Consider the following 16704-nt stretch of genomic DNA (forward strand, 5'->3'; position numbering starts at 1 on the left):
CGCCCCCGTCTCTGGAGCTCCTTTAAGCGGCACTCTTAATCCCCTCTCCTTGCGCACCAGGAAACAAAGAGGCAAGAAAAAGTCTCTTGCCTCTACGGCAGCTCCAGACTTTTTCCCGGACTCCCTCCCGGCTAGCCGTGGTGCACTAGCCCCCTTCAGGCTGTGTTCCCGCAGCCAACTTCAGTCTTTTCCCTGGGATCCGACCAAAGCCGGAGCCTCAGCTCCCAGCCCCCACCGGTTCTGGCGGGTGAGCAGACAAGCCTCTAGGGCTGGTGAGTGCTGGTCAGCACTGATCCTCTGTGCGGGAATCCCTCCACTGCCCTCCGCACCCCTGTTGCTGTGCTCTCTTCCGTGCCTCCAAAGTTCGCCCCCCCCCGCGTCCCCTCCCCTGTCTCTACCCGCAAAGGGGCTTCCTAGTGTGTGGAACCTTTTCCTCCGTCACAGCTCCCTCCTACTGGTGCAGGTCCCATCCGTATCCTTTTGTCTCTGTTTTTTCTTTTTTTGTTTTGCCCTACCCAAGTACGTGGGGCGGTTTCTTGCCTTTTGTAGGTCTGAGGTCTTCTGCCAGCATTCAGTAGGTGTTCTGTAGGAGTTGTTCCACATGTAGATGTATTTCTGATGTATTTGTGGGGAGTAAGGTGATCTCCACGTCTTACTCTTCCACCATCTTTAAGCTCCCCTCTCCGTGACTCTGTTTAATTGTTTGAGGACCTGCCAGACCATTTTCCTAAACGGCTGCACCATTTTATGTCGTCACCAGTAGTGTATAAGGCTTCTGATTTCACCACCAGCTTGCCAACACTTGTATTATCTGACTTTTTGATTCTAGCCATCCTTCTGAGTGTAGAGTGATATCCCATTGTGGTTTTGATTTCCTGATGACTGATTTTCTTTTTTTTTAATTAATTTTTTTATTATTTATTTTTGGCCGTGTTGGGTCTTCGTTGCTGCACGTGGGCTTTCTGTACTTGTGGCACACGAGGGCTACTGTTCGTTGCGGTATGCGGGCTTCTCATTGTGGTGGCTTCTCTTGTTGCAGAGCACGGGCTCTAGACACTCGGGCTTCAGTAGTTATGGCTCGGGAGCTCTAGAGCACAGGCTCAGTAGTTGTGGCGCACGGGCTGAGTTGCTCTGTGGCATGTGGGATCTTCCCGGAGCAGGGCTCAAACCCCTGTTCCCTGCATTGGCAGGTGCATTCTTAACCACTGCACCAGCAAGGAAGTCCCAATGACTGATTTTCTTGACAACTAATGGTATTGAGCATTTTTTTCATATGCCTATTGGCGATTTGTACGTATTTTTTGTAGGAATGTCTGTTTAGATCGTTTGCCCAATTGTTAATTGTTTTTTAAATTATTAAGTCATAAGAGTCCTTTATATATTCTAGATGCAGGTCCGTGATCAGATATATGACTTGCAAATATTTTCTCCCATTCTGTGGGTTTTTTCCTTTTCTCAGTAGCATCCTTTGAAGCACTTTTTTTTTTTTAACTTTTATGAGGTACAATTTATCTATTTTTCTTTTCTTGTTCCTGCTTCTGGTATCATATCTAATAACTGCCAGTCCAAAGTCATAAAGGTTTACTCCTATGTGTTCTTCTAAAGAGTTTTATAGTTTTAGTTCTTACATGTAGGTCTTTGATCCATTTTGAGTTAACTTTTGTATGTGGTATGAAGTAGGGTCCAGTTTCATTATTTTCCATGTGGCTATACAGATCCATTTTTTGGAAAAAGCTATTCTTGGGAAGTCCGTGGTGGTCCATTGGTTGGAACTCTGTGCTTTCACTTCAGAGGTTGCGGGTTTAATCCCTGGTCAGGGAACTAAGATCCTGAAAGCCATGCGGCACAGCCAAAAAGAAAAGAAAATAAGTTATTGTTTCCCCATTGGATGGTCTTTGTCTCCTTGTGGAAAATTGTTGACCATAGACACATGGTTTTATTTCAGGAAATGTTAGTCTCCAAATGTGTTCTTTTTCTTCTTTGTGTGTGTGTGTGTGTGTGTGTGTGTGTGTGTGCACGTGCACGCTCTTCTTTTTCAAGATTGTTTTGGCTATTCTGGATCCCTTGAATTTCCACATGAATTTTAGGATCAGCCTGTTAGTTTCTGAAAAAAGAAAAAAGCCAGCTGGGATTCTGGTAGGGATTCTGTTGAATATATAGATCATTTTGAGGGGTATTGCTATTTTAACAATGTCAAGCCTTCTAATCCATGAACATGGAATATTTTTCCATTTATTTACATCTTCCTTAATTTCTTTCAATGATGTTTTAAAGTTTTCAGTGCACAAGTCCTGCACTTCTTTAATTTAATCCTAAATAGTTTATTTTTGATGGTATTATAAATGGAATTGTTTTCTTAATCTTATTCTCATTTTGCTCATGGCTATTGTATAGAAATAGAATTGATTTTTGTACATTAATATTATTAAACTTCTTTATTAGTTCTAATGGTATTTTACTGGAATCCCTAGGAATTTTATTTACAAGATCACATTGTGTATTAATAGTTTCACTACTTCTTTTCCAGTCTCGATGTTTATTATTTGTTTTTCTTGCCTAATTTCTTTAGGTAGAACTTACAGTACAGTGTTGAATAGCAATGGTAGGGGTGGGCATACGTGTCTCTTTCTTCATCTTAGAGGGAAAGAATCCAGTCTTTCACCATTAAGTATGTTTTTAGCTGTGTTTTTTTCATAGATGCCCTTTATCTGGTTGAGGAAGTTCCTTTCCACTCCTAGTTTGTTAATTGTTTTTATCATGACAGTGTTTTATCAGGTTTATTGGATTCTGTAAAATGCTTTCCACCTCTATTGAGATCATCATGTAGTCTCTGTTTTGTTGATATGGTATATTATGTTAATTGGTTTTCACTTGTTAAAGCAACCTTACATTCCTGGGAAAAATCCCACTTGATCACATCGTATAATTCTTTTATATGTTTCTGGATGCAGAATACTAGTATTTTGTTGGGTATTTTTGTGTCTATATTCATAAGAGACATTTGTCTAATTTTCTTGTGATATCTTTGTCTGGTTTTGGTATCATAGTAATCCTGGCCTTATAGCATAAGTTTGAAATGTTCCATCCCTTTCAATTTTTGAAAGAATTAGTAAATACTTAGTATTAATGATTCTTTAAATGTTTGCTCCAATCCTGTGGTGAAGCTGTATAGGCCTGGACTTTTCTTTTCCTGTAGTTTTTTAAAAAATATTTATTTATTTATTTATTTTGGCTGTGCCGGGTCTTAGTTGTGGCATGTGGGATCTTTTACTTGTGGCATGCAGAATCTTTAGTTGCGGCATGCAGGCTCATAGTTGTGGCATGCAGACTTCTTCGTTGTGGCATGCGAACTCTTAGTTGCGGCATGTGTGTGGGATCTAGTTCCCCAACCAGGGATCAAACCCAGGCCCCCTGCATTGGGAGTGTGGAGTCTTACCCACTGGACCACTAGGGAAGTCCCTGTAGTTTTTTAAATTACTAATTCAATATCTTCCTTCATTATACAACTATACAGATTGTCTGTTTCTTCTTGAGTCAGTTTCAGTAGTTTGTCTTTCTAGGAAATTGTTCATTTTATCCAGATTGTCCAATTTATTGGCATACATTTTTTTTTCTTTTTTTTTGCTGTACGCGGGCCTCTTACTGTTGTGGCCTCTCCCGTTGCGGAGCACAGGCTCTGGACACGCAGGCCCAGCGGCCGTGGCTCATGGGCCCAGCCGCTCCGCAGCATGTGGGATCCTCCCAGACCGGGGCACGAACCCGCGTCCCCTGCACCGGCAGGCGGACTCTCAACCACTGCGCCACCAGGGAAGACCCTTGGCATACATTTTTCCTTGCATTCCTTTGTAATCCTTTTTATTTCTCTAAGGTTGGTAATGATGTCTCTTTTTTTATTTCTGATTCTAGCAATGAGGCTTCTCTCCTTTTTTTCTTAGTCAATCTAGCTAAAGTTTTGTCAATTTTGTTTGTCTTTTTAAAGAATCAGCTTCTGGTTTCATTAATTTTCTCTATTGTTTTCCTATTCTCTCATTCATTTCCACTCCAGTCTTTATTATTCTCTGTCTTCTACTTCTTTGGGTTTAGTTTGCTCTTAACTAATGTGGAGGGTTATATTATTGATTTAAAATCAATTTTTCCTTCTTTTTTTAAGTTTCATTTTATTTTATTTTCTTCCAGGTTTATTGAGGTATAATTAACATACAGCACTATATAAGTTTAAGGTGTACAGCATATTTTCTGTAAAGATATAATTAATTATATGTGTATATGTTTACCAATCTAATTATATGTTTATGGATATAATTTTACATCTAAGCGCTTTAGCTGCATCCCATTAGTTTTATTATATTGTGTCTTCATTTTCATTCATTTTCAAAATATTTTCTAATTTCTCTTCTGATTTGTTTTTTCACCCATTGGTTGTTTAAAAGTGTCTTGTTTACTTTCAGTATATTGGTGAGTTTCCCAATTTCTTTTTTCTTATTCTAATTTCATTCCACTGTGGTCACAGAACATACATTGTATCATTTTATATTTTGAAATTTATGGAGGTTTGTTTTATGACCTAGCATATCATTAATTCTAGAGAATATTCTATATGCATTTGAGAAGAATGTCTATTCTGCTGCTGTTGAGTGTTCTCTGAAGGTCTGGTAGTTCTAGTTGGCTTATAGTGTTTTTCAAGACATGTTTCCTTCTTGATCTTCTAATTGTTCTAAGTATAATTCAATTTAATAAAGTTCAAGAACACCCAACTATATCAATAATTGCATTAAATATAAATCGTCTAAATCAGAGGTCAGGACATGTTTCTTAAAGACCCAATAGTAAATATTTTCAGCTAATAGGCCGTAGGGTCTCAGGCACAACTACTCCACTCTGCCATTATAGGCAGGAAAATAGACATAGATAATATTTAAACAAATGAACATGACTGGGTTCCCAGAAAACTTTATTGCCAAACAAGCGGCCAGCCCATAGATTGTAGTTTGCTCACCCCTGGTCTAAACACACCAATTAAAAGATCAAGAAAAGAAATAAAGAATGTCAGATTGGCTAAAAAATCAACACCCAAAACTACATGCTGTCTCTAAGCAACCCACTTATATATGAATACATACGCAGGTTAAAAATAAAAGGAATTGAAAAAGGTACACTATGCAAACACTAATCCAAAGAAAGCTGGAATGGCTATATTATCAGAGAAGACACTTTAAAGCAAGGAATATTACTAAGGATAAAGAGGGATATAATGAAAAAGTGGTCAATTAAACGTGACAACATAACTATCCTAAATTTGTAATGTACCAAAAAACAGAGCTTCAAAATACATGAAACAAAAACTGATAGAACTGAAAGGAGGAATAGACAAATCCACCCTATGGTTGGAGAGAGACTCCAATACAGGAGTCAATAGAATAAGTCAACAGATACTCAACAAGGATATAAAAGACATAACTAACACTGTCAACCAACTTGATCTAATTGACATTTATAAAATGCTCTACCCAACACCACCAGAATACACATTTATTTTCAAATGCACGTGGATCATTCAACATAGGCCATATTCTGAACCATAAAACAAACCTGAAAAGAGTTAAAAGTATTGAAATCATGCAAAGTATTTTCTCTTACTATAATGGAGTTAAATGATAAATCGATAAAATATATGTAAAATATATTTTACAGTTATATTTTTCCAAATATATATTTGGAAATTAAACAACATACTTCTAGTTGATATAGAGGGAACATATATCAACATATTTAAAGGCCATTTATGACGAACTCACAGCTACCATCATACTCAATGGTGAAATACTGAAACTCTTTACTCTAAGATCAGGAAGAAGACAAGGATGCCCTCTCTTGCTACTTATATTTAACATAGCAATGGAAGTTCTAGCCACTGCAATCAGACAAGACAAAGAAATAAAGTGCATCCAAATTGGAAGGGAAGAAATAAAACTCTATTTCCAGATGACATGATACTATATATAAGAAACCCTAAAGTCTCCACCAAAAAAGTGTTGGAACTAATAAATGAATTCAGTAAAGTTGCAAGATACAAGATTAATATATAGAAATCTGTTGCTTTTCTATACACTAATAATGGACTATCAGAAAGATAAAACAAGAAAACAATCGTGAATAAAATCACATCAAAAAGAATAAAATACCTAGGAATAAACTTAACCAAGGAGGTGAAAGACCTATACTCTGAAAACTGTAAAACATCGATGAAGGAATTTGGAAATGATACAGAGAAATGGAAAGATATCCCATGTTCTTGGATTGGGAGAATTAATATTGTTTAACATGTCCATACTACCCAAAGTGATCTACAGATTTAAGGCAATCCTTATCAAAATAACCCATGACATTTTTCACAGAACTTGAACAAATAATCCTAAAATTTTTATGGAACCACAAGAGACCCCGAACTGCCAAAGAAATCTTGAGAAAAAAGAACAAAGCTGGGGTATCATGCTCCCTGACTTCAGACTGTACTACAAAGCTACTGATACTCAACAAGTGTATAGAAGACATAAATGACACTATCAACCAACTTGATCTAATGGATATTTATAGAATGCTCTACCCAACAACACCAGAATACACATTTATTGTAATCAAAACAACACATTTATTTGTAATGAAAACAACATGGTACTGGCAAAAAAATAGACACATAGATCAGTGGAACAGAATAGAGAACCCAGAAATAAACCCATGCACCTACGGTCAATTGATCTATGACAAAGGAGGCAAGAATGTACAATGGAGAAAAGACAGTCTCTTCAATAAGTGGTGCTGGGAAAACTGTACAGCCACATGTAAAAGAATGAGATTAGAACATTTCCTCACACCATACACAAAAATAAACTAAAAATGGATTAAAGACCTAAATGTAAGACCTGAAACCATAAAACTTCTAGAAGAGAACATAGGCAGAACACTCTTTGACGTAAGTCATAGCAATATTTTTTGGATCTGTCTCCTACAGCAAAAGAAATAAAAGCAAAATAAACAAATGGGACCTAATTAAACATAAAAACTTTTACACAGCGAAGGAAACCATTGACAAAACGAAGAGACAAACTATGGAATGGGAGAAAATATTTGCAAATGATATGATCAATAAGGGGTTAATATCCAAAATATATAAAGAGCTCATACAACTCAGCATCAAGAAAAAAACCAACAAACCAATTAAAAATGGGCAGAAGGGCTTCCCTGATGGCGCAGTGGTTGGGAGTCTGCCTGCCGATGCAGGGGATGCGGGTTCGTGCTCCGGTCTGGGAGGATCCCGCATGCTGCGGAGCGGCTGGGCCTGCACATCCAGGGCCTGTGCTCTGCGATGGGAGAGGCCTCAGCAGTGGGAGGCCCACGTACCAGAAAAAAAAAAAAAAAAAAAAAGGGCAGAAGTCCTAAATAGACATTTTTCCCAAGAAGACATACAGATGGCTAACAGGCACATGAAAAGATGCTCAACATCACTAATCATTAGAGAAATGCAAATCAAAACCACAATGAGATATCATCTCACACCTGTTAGAATGTCTACAAATAACAAATGTTGGTGGGGATGTGGAGAAAAGGGAACTCTTGTACAATGTTGGTGGGAATGTAAATTGGTGCAGCCACTATGGAAAACAGTATAAGGTTCCTCAAAAACCTAAAAATAGAACTACCATGTGATCATGCAATTCCCTCCTGGGTATATATCTACAAAAAAAGAAGACAATAATTCAAAAAGATATATGTACCCCAATGTTCATAGCAGGATTATTTACAATAGCAAAGATATGGAAGCAACCTAAGTGTCTATCAACAGATGAATGGGTAAAGAAGATGTGGTGTAATATATAAAATGGAATATTACTCAGCCATAAAAAAGAATGAAATTCTGCCATTTGCAACAACTTGGATGGACTTAGAGAATATTACCCTTAGTGAAATAAGACTGAGAAAGACAAATACTCTATGTTATCCCTTATATGTGGAATCTAAAAAATGAAACAAACCAATGTACATAACAAAGCAGAAACAGATTCACAGATACAGAGGACAAACTAGTGGTTGCCACTGGGGAGAGTGAAGTGGGGAGGGGGCAGGACAGGAGTATGGGATTAAGAGATACAAACTACTATGTATAAAATAGATAAGCAACAAGGATATATTGTACAGCACAGTGAAATATAGCCATTGTTTTGTAATAACTTTAAACTGAGTGTAAGCTATAAAAATATTGAATCACTATGTTGTATACCCAAAACTAATATAATATTGTAAATCAACTATACTTCAATTTAAAAAACATACTTTTTAAATAATCAAATGGGTTGAAGAGAAATTCGCAGGGAAATTAGAAATAGTTTGAATGGAAGTAAATGAAAACACAGCATATAAAAATTTGGAGGGGACTTCCCTGGTGGCGCAGTGGTTGAGAGTCCACCTGCCGATGCAGGGGACATGGGTTCATGCCCCGGTCCGGGAAGATCCCACATGCCACGGAGCGGCTGGGCCCGTGAGCCATGGCCGCTGAGCCTGCGCGTCCGGAGCCTGTGCTTCACAACAGGAGAGGCCACAACAGTGAGAGGCCCGTGTACCGCAAAAAAACAAAACAAAACAAAACAAAAAAAATTTGGAGGATACAGCTAAAGCAGTGTTTAGACAAAACTTTGTAGAAATAAATGCCTCTATTAGAAAAAGAAAGATCTTAAATAAGCCTCCACCTTAGGGAAAAAATTAGCAAATTGAACCAAATCAAGCAGAATGAAAGGAGTAATATAAGAGCAGAAGTCAATAAGATTTAAAACAGAAAATAATAGATAAAATTGATGAAACCAAAAGCTGTATTGTTGTTTTTGTTTGAAAAGATCAGTGCAGTTGAGAAAACTCTAGCCAGGCAGATCAAGACACAAATTAACAACATCAAGAATGATAGTGTAGACATCACTACAGATGCTACAGACATTAAAAAAAAGATAACAAGGGAATATTCTGAAGAAATTTATGCCCATTAATTTGAAGGGTTAGATGAGATTGACAAATTCCTTGAAAGTCAAACTACCAAAGCTCCCACAAAAAGAAATAGATAACCTGAATTGTCCTATACCCATTGAATTCATAGTTTAAAATCTAGTAAAACATGAAAAGGATAATAGATTATAACCAAGTAAGTTTTATCCTGGGTTCAGCATTGTAAACTCAATCATTTAATTCACCATATCAACAGATTAAGTGACAAGACTCAACATCCATTTATTATAGAAACTCAGCTAAACAGGAATAGTAGGGAAGTTCCTCAAGCTGATAAAGACCATCCACAAAAATGAAACCTACAGCTAATGTCATTTTTAATGATGAAAGACTGAATGCTTTCCCTCTAAGGACATAAACAAGTCAAGGATGTCTACTCTCACCACTCCTGGTCATCATCATCCTGGTGGTCCTAACCAATGCAATAAGGCAAGCGAAAGAGTGGGAAAAGACATATATAGAGTGAAAAAGGTCAAATAAAACTATCTGTATTTGCAGAGGACACATGATTCTCTATATAGAAAGTCCAAAGAATCTACAAAAAAGTTATGTGAACTAATAAATGAGTTAAGCAAGTCACAGTATACAGGTCAATATTCAAAAGTTGATTATAGTTCTACATGCTATCACTGAAGTTCAATAACAAAAAATACACATCAATAGTGATAGAAGTCAAAATAGTTGTTAACTCTGCAAAGGTGGTATTGACTGGAAAGGAGCACGAGTGTTGGAAGTGTTCTATGTCATGATCTGGGTAGTGGTTATATGGGTTTGAACATATATAAAAATTCATCACCCTGTTTGTTTAAGATTAATGCACTTCCCTCAGTTTATTGTATGTATGCTATACCTCCAAACTTTTGAAAACGTTCAGTCTAACAAGGGTGATTGGAAACCATCTCACATAGTATGGTAGATGCCACCTGATAACAAGATTCTGCCCATGGCGATAACCAAGAAATATTGTTGACTGACTAAATGAAGCAGTTTGGAAACTTCCCCTTGCTTTGTTTAAAATAAAACCACAGTTGGTTTATATTGCACTGTATTTTCTGGTTAACTCAGTCATTAAAGTAAGGCAGGTAAACATATTTGAATTAGATAGCAACAAGACTTTTCCAGGCTATTTAGGAATATCATCGTAATAATTTCAGGAAATGTAGACAACTCTAGTGAATGCATTTCAGGGTGTGAAAGTATTGGTGAGTTTATAGATTTTAAAATGTAAAAGATCTGTCTACAGGAGCTGGGATAACCTTCAAATTATAAGTAAAATTAATTTTCCTCGATAGGAAAATCTCCCCAGAAGAGAGATTAGAATAGAAGAGAATGATAAAGTGTAATCACAGAGAATGTTGCATTTTTGCCTCTTTCTTAGGGGACTTCTCAAGTGATCCATGTGAGACATTGCTTCTGCTGTATGAGTTTGAAGTTAAAGCCAAAATGAATGACCCATTACTGGACAGCTTCCTGGAACCAATGTGGGAACTGCCTCATTTGGAAAGTAAAACATTGGAAACAATCGCATGTAAGAGCTGTATTTATGTTTTTGGAAGGCTGGTACCCATTTAAATCGTACTACTTTTTTCTTTCTTCTCTCTCTTCTCTTTTTCCTCCAGGTGGGAAGCAATGTATCCTCATAGCACTTTGTTTCTCCTTCTCTAATGACATTCTCGAACTATTTTGTATTATAATCGTTTGTGCATTTATCTTTTTCTTTAGGCTCCTTAGGGTCATGAGTAATAATTACTTGTATTTGTTGTACTTATAAACCCTAGCAAAGTGCATTGCCCATAATAGGGGCTCATATTTATTTTATGTGTAGAATCGAATAATATAACTACACAATAGAGGTAGCTCAAACTTCAGAAAGTTAGTTTTGCTCAGCTAGTTAGAAATAGACAATCAGCTGCTTCACTAATCAAAAGTAATACACTCTTAGCCGTTTATGAAAGTGTACAGAGAAATATTGGTGATATTTTTAACACAATTGCCAACCTCAAATTTGTCATTGGGCTATAAGTAGTATTTGGGGGCTCAGAGCCTCTATGAGGATATACTGCAAGAAATGGCCTCATTATGTTCCCTTTATATCTTTCACCCTCCTCAGGAGCCTATGTGTGGCTAATAAAGGTATTAGGTAGCCCCAAGTGCGCAAGTCACTTTTGCCTTTCCTTGTCTTGCCAAGACAGAATTTCTAGACCCGTGGAGCTGGTGGCGTATACTTTATAGACATGTGATGGTGACCACTGTTCCTTGTATAATGGAACTCCAATTCTAGAGGCCTGGTAAATGCGTCTAGAAGTTTTAGGGGTTTTATCTCTGATACTTACTCTTATGTCAAGTGTTTCCTGTTTTTAATATTAGGCAGAAACAGTATATTTAGCATAAATCTGTTTTTGATTAGTACCCTTTTACTTATCTGCTTTCTGTTTCCTTCTTAGTGTGCCCCTCCTTCACTTTGGTTCCTAAGATTATTGCTTCACCTGTATGACTATGCGCAGGCTTACAGAAACAGTAGGTTCTCTGTTGATGTTTGCTGAAGAAAAAATATAACCTGGTGATCCTACCATGTTACTCTGCCCAGAAGGTAGAAGCTATCTCTGAAAGCCACCATGGATTCATCATTTTATAAAATTCATTTTTGGGTTTTTGTCTTTGTTTACTTATTTGTTTTTGTTCATCTGTCTCAGGTCAGTTTCATTAGAGAAAGTCAGTTGTAACGTGGGATGAAAACTGTGATGGATGAGATTATGGTATTCACAATCTTTTTGCTTCCCTTCCTGTAGCATTAGCAATGGAAATGCCTGCACACTATCCTTGTATTGCTCTAAAGGCCTTGAAAAAGGCTTTATGTCTCCACAAAAAGAAAGAATCAGTTGATGTTTTGAGATACAGGTTAGTAAATATAATTCAACACTGAATCCTAGTTTTATTTTTGTTTTGTTTTGTTTTGTTTTCTTTGCAGTACACGGGCCTCTCACCGTTGTGGCCTCTCCCACTGCGGAGCACAGGCTCCGGTCACACAGGCTCAGCGACCATGGCTCACGGGCCTAGCCGCTCCGCAGCATGTGGGATCTTCCCGGACCGGGGCACGAACCCGTGTCCCCTGCATCAGCAGGCGGACTCTCAACCACTGCGCCACCAGGGAAGCCCGAATCCTAGTTTTTGATAGCCATAAGTGCTATAGTCAATGTCCCATAAGTCATCAATCATACTCAATTGACTCAAAAGATGATTGGGCCACTCCTGTAACTCCTGGACTAAAAAGCCCTCAGAATAGCTCCATATTTAGAGTTGTGTGATAGACCAAGGCAAGGTAAAGGAGTCTGGTTTTCCCAAAGGAGAAAAGAGGGAGAAAGTTGCTTCTTTGTGTGAGCCTGTATATATAATAAAATTACTAATTAAGTACCTTTCTTTCGTTCATTACTGAATATGCCAAATATATAGAAAAGTAGAGAGATTAATATAACAAACACGAGTGTATCCACCACTCAAATTTAACAGATGTTAACATTTTGCTACATTTGCCTCATATATTTTTTTCTAAGCACCTTTCTTTAAGGACCAATAAGTGCTGTACATAATATAAAATAGTATTTATTGAAGATTTTATGTTCTCTACGCCTAGACATGGGGGAAAAATAGATATTGTGTGATTTTTCTCTGGAAAACTTCATTACAGTCTTCCTTTTCTGAGACATGAGAGAGTTCTCCTGGAATTACTCCCAATTTAAATCCCAATTCCCTTCCGCATTTGAGGATGTAACGAGATGCTTTAAAGTATCTGTAGATTAAACCAGCTCATAAAATATAGTAAACAGACACAACTCCTTAGTTCAGGAAACTAAAAAAAAAAAAAAATAGTGAAAGACAACCGTAGGCATAATAAAAGGAAGGATTGGTCAGCCCCCTTTATATCTTCAAAAATCTGTCTTCTGAGCTTGGAGGCCAGATAAAATTGAAGGAAGAACAGACGTGTTTTGAAGCTCTCAGTCTGGGATGAGATCCAGATTTTACTTATCTTAGCCATGAAGTCAATGATTTCTTTCCTTATGGGATGCGTTTTCTCTTTTTGATTTTCAGCAAATGTATGCGCAGCTTGATTAACCTCCTCGTGCCAGATGGGGTGCCGAATGAAGAACTCTGTCCCCTGGAAGAAATTTGGGGCTGCTGTGAAGATGCTCTGAGCCTTATTAGCCACACTGTAAGTCAAACAATGATATTAAACTTTAAGCTAATTTTAAAGAACTAAATGATCTTATGTATTAGAAATTACATAGAATAATGCTTTTCGATATGAGTTTTAATGTAAATAAATTTGTATTAAAATGTGGTTACACACTATAAAATTTCCCTGGGTTTGTGAAATGTAAATAGTTAAAAGTAGAAAATTTCTAATACAGGTATACTATGGATTAGGTCGAAGTAGCAGTACCATCTGGCCTTTTGAATTACTTTGTATTTTCAAAACCTGGTAGAATTATTTCCCTGTGATGAGACTAACCCTTTGAAAAAGTTTATTATTATTCTGCCACTTCTGAGACAGGTGATAATAGAGTAGAAGGAACAATGAAGACCTGTGTTTTAGTCCCTCCTCTGCTGCTTTTTTTTTCTTTTCAGTGCAGGTTTATTCAGTAATTTTTAGATTAGCTTTATTAAGATGTAATTTATATACTGTAATATTCACCCATTATATGTATATAATTCAGTGATTTTTACTAAATGTATGGTTATGCGAGTGACACCATAATCCAGTTTTAGAATATTTTCATTACTGCAGAAATTTTCCCATTGCCCATTTGCAGTCAATCCCCGCTCCCATTTTCAGGCCCAGGGAACCACTGATCTGCTTTCTAGCTCTATAGATTTTCTCATTCTAGACACTTCATATAAATGGAGTTGTATTTGTGACCTCTTGTGTCTGGTTTCTTTCAGTTTAGCTTACTGTTTTTGAGGTTCACCCATGCTGTAGCATGTATCACTCTTTCATTCCTTTTTATTGCTGAATAAATAGAATATTTTTATGGGCTATTGAATTAGTATGTTACATTTTGTTTATCCACTCACTAGTTGATAAATATTTTATTTGTTTCCACTTTTTGGCTATTACAAATAATGCTGCTATGAACAGTTGTATCTAAGTCTTCGTTTTCAAAGGTTTGTTTTCAGTTTTCTTGAGTACATGAATTAATGGCTCATATGGTAACACTCTAAACTTTTTGAAGAACTGCGATCTGTTTTCCAAAGTTGCTGCACCTTTTACATTCCTACCAGCAGTGTATGAGGGTTCCAACTTCTCCACATCCTTATTAACACTTGTTAATTGTCCATCTTTTTTATTATAGCCATCCTAGTGGGTATGTAATGGTAGTTCATTGTGGTTTTGATTTGAATTTCCGTGATAGCTAGCACTGTTGATCATTTTTTCATGTGCTTATTGACCATTTGTTTATCTTTTTTGGAAAGATATCTATTCAATTATTTTCCCATTTTTTAAATTAGATTCTCAGTAAGTTATGTGTTCTTTATGTATTCTAGATACAAATCCTTTATCAAATATACTATTTGTAAATATTTTCTCCCAGTCTCTGGCTTGTCTTTTCATTTTCTTAATGGCAGCATTTAAAAAGCAAATATTCTGAATTTTGATGAAGACCAATTTATTATTTTTTCTTTTATGGGTCATGTTTTTAGTCATGATAAGAAGTCTTTGCCTATTCCAAATTTACAAAGATTTTCTTCTATGTTTTCTTGTAGCTTTTATAGTTTTATTTCTTACATATAGGTCTGTGATTCATTTTGAGTTAATTTTTGTTTATGGTGTATGAGGTAAGGGTCTAAATGGTTTCTCATTTGTTTGTTTTTGCATATGGATATTCCTCCTCTGCTGTTTGACTTCAGTTTTCTCATTTGTAAAATGGAAATAATACCTTTTCTGACTCCCACACTGAGGCTTTAAGGATCAATTAAAATAATAATATGTGTTGTGAACTTTAACAACTCATACACAGGTAAGGTAAGGTAGTATTGTTATTATAAGGGAGCTATAAAATATTAAGAAGGTCAAATGGCTTGCTTAAAGTCACACAAAAGTCATTACTTGAGTCCATGTTAATATCCAAGGCTCCTGACTTGCCCAACTGCTTCTTCATATACAAACGTCTGCAAACCACAACAGATGGTGGAACAATATAGCAGGGTGACAACCTGGTACAAACTAGCATCATCTTACAGAAACCCAGAATTCTGGAGCTATGTAATTATGGCCTGTGTAAATTTAAGTTTAAAAAAAAACTTTAGCATTGAACATTTTGGAGATATATACATCTTTTTTTTCCCCTCATCTTAACTTTCTTTTGGGAAGAAGAGAAAATTAAATTTCTAAGCCATGAGCCTCATCTGGACCTTCAGATGTGTTTGCCATAGTAACAAATACAAACTAAAATTAAATTGTACTATAAATTCAAATTGATCAATTTCCATAGTCGCTATATAAGGCCAAAACTGCTCTGAGCATTTTGCCACTTTTATTCTGTCTAATGTATTACTGTTCCATCTCTCCGAATCTTGGGTTGCCTGTTAATAGTTTTTTAGTTTTTTGACCAGCCTCCCATCCATTATTGCTAATTCCCTGAAACATGATGGGATAGTTAGCTTTTCTATACAGAGATTAATTTAATAACCCTCTTGGCTCTTTACATAGTATATGTTGCTTTTTACTGTTTGATTGAATGTGCTATGCATCCCTTTTGTTTTAAATACTTGGGAAAAAATTTGCCCTTATTTGACTTTTCTGATGACCAGTCACTCATTCATTATTTATTAAGCAGATAACCTTTATCGAGTGCCTCCATACAGTGGCAAAATGGCTATTGCACAGATATAAAACCTCAAGCCCACACTATCATTCTTTCCATTTTACAGAGCATTCTTACATCCATTATTTCATTTGACAGTCCGCCCCCCAGTAATTCTGTGAAGTAGGAAATGCTGGTATTATCCTTGATATACAAATAAGGAAATTTTTAAGATTCAAAAAAGTCAAGTTACCAATTTGCCTAAGTTCATATGGCTAATGAATGAAAATCAGAACTAGAACCGTCTGACCTCAGCTCCAGGGCTCTTTCCACCAGAACACACGTCTTATTTACCTGCTCCTGCTAGGAATTTCAGTTCAAAGGAGAGGCTCAAGTTGGTATCTAGTACACTCTTTGCCTAGCCCTATATCCCAGAGATTTTCTCCTCTTTTTTTAAGTTTTATATTTTACATTTAAGTTCATAATACATTTTACGTTAATTTTTGTATGAGGTGTGAGATTTAGGTTGAGGTTCATTTTTGCTGTGATATCCAGTTGCTCTAGCACCATTTGTTGACAAGGCTGTCTTTCCTCCATTAAATTGCTTTTGTACTTTTGACAAAAAATCAGTTGGGCATATTTGTGTGAGTCTCTTACTGGGTTCTCTATTTTCTCTATGTGTCAATCCCTCTGCCAGTACCTGATTACTATAGCTACACAATAAGTCTTAAAAGCAAGTAGAGTGATTGTACCCACTTTATTGTTATTAGCTATCTAGTTCCTTTGCCCTTCTATATTCATTTTAGAATAATCCTGTCTAAATCTACAAAAATTCCTCCTGGGATTTTGATAGGAA

At 36.5% G+C, this 16704-nt stretch overlaps 1 protein-coding gene across 2 annotated transcripts in view; it reads left to right on the forward strand.

The window, feature by feature from the left end:
- Positions 1-16704, forward strand: part of TEX11 (testis expressed 11) — a 358129-nt gene that overhangs the window by 307803 nt on the left and 33622 nt on the right. For both annotated transcript variants that reach the window (XM_022561047.2, XM_089904417.1), the window contains exons 25-27: positions 10427-10576; positions 11838-11946; positions 13135-13255. In XM_022561047.2, coding sequence (XP_022416755.1) covers positions 10427-10576; positions 11838-11946; positions 13135-13255 — 380 coding nt within the window. The remainder of the gene's footprint in view (positions 1-10426; positions 10577-11837; positions 11947-13134; positions 13256-16704) is intronic.

Source organism: Delphinapterus leucas, chromosome X (assembly GCF_059928025.1).
Source record: "Delphinapterus leucas isolate spDelLeu-1000000601 "Yukka" chromosome X, BTC_Dleu_Yukka2, whole genome shotgun sequence".
NCBI lineage: Eukaryota > Metazoa > Chordata > Mammalia > Artiodactyla > Monodontidae > Delphinapterus > Delphinapterus leucas.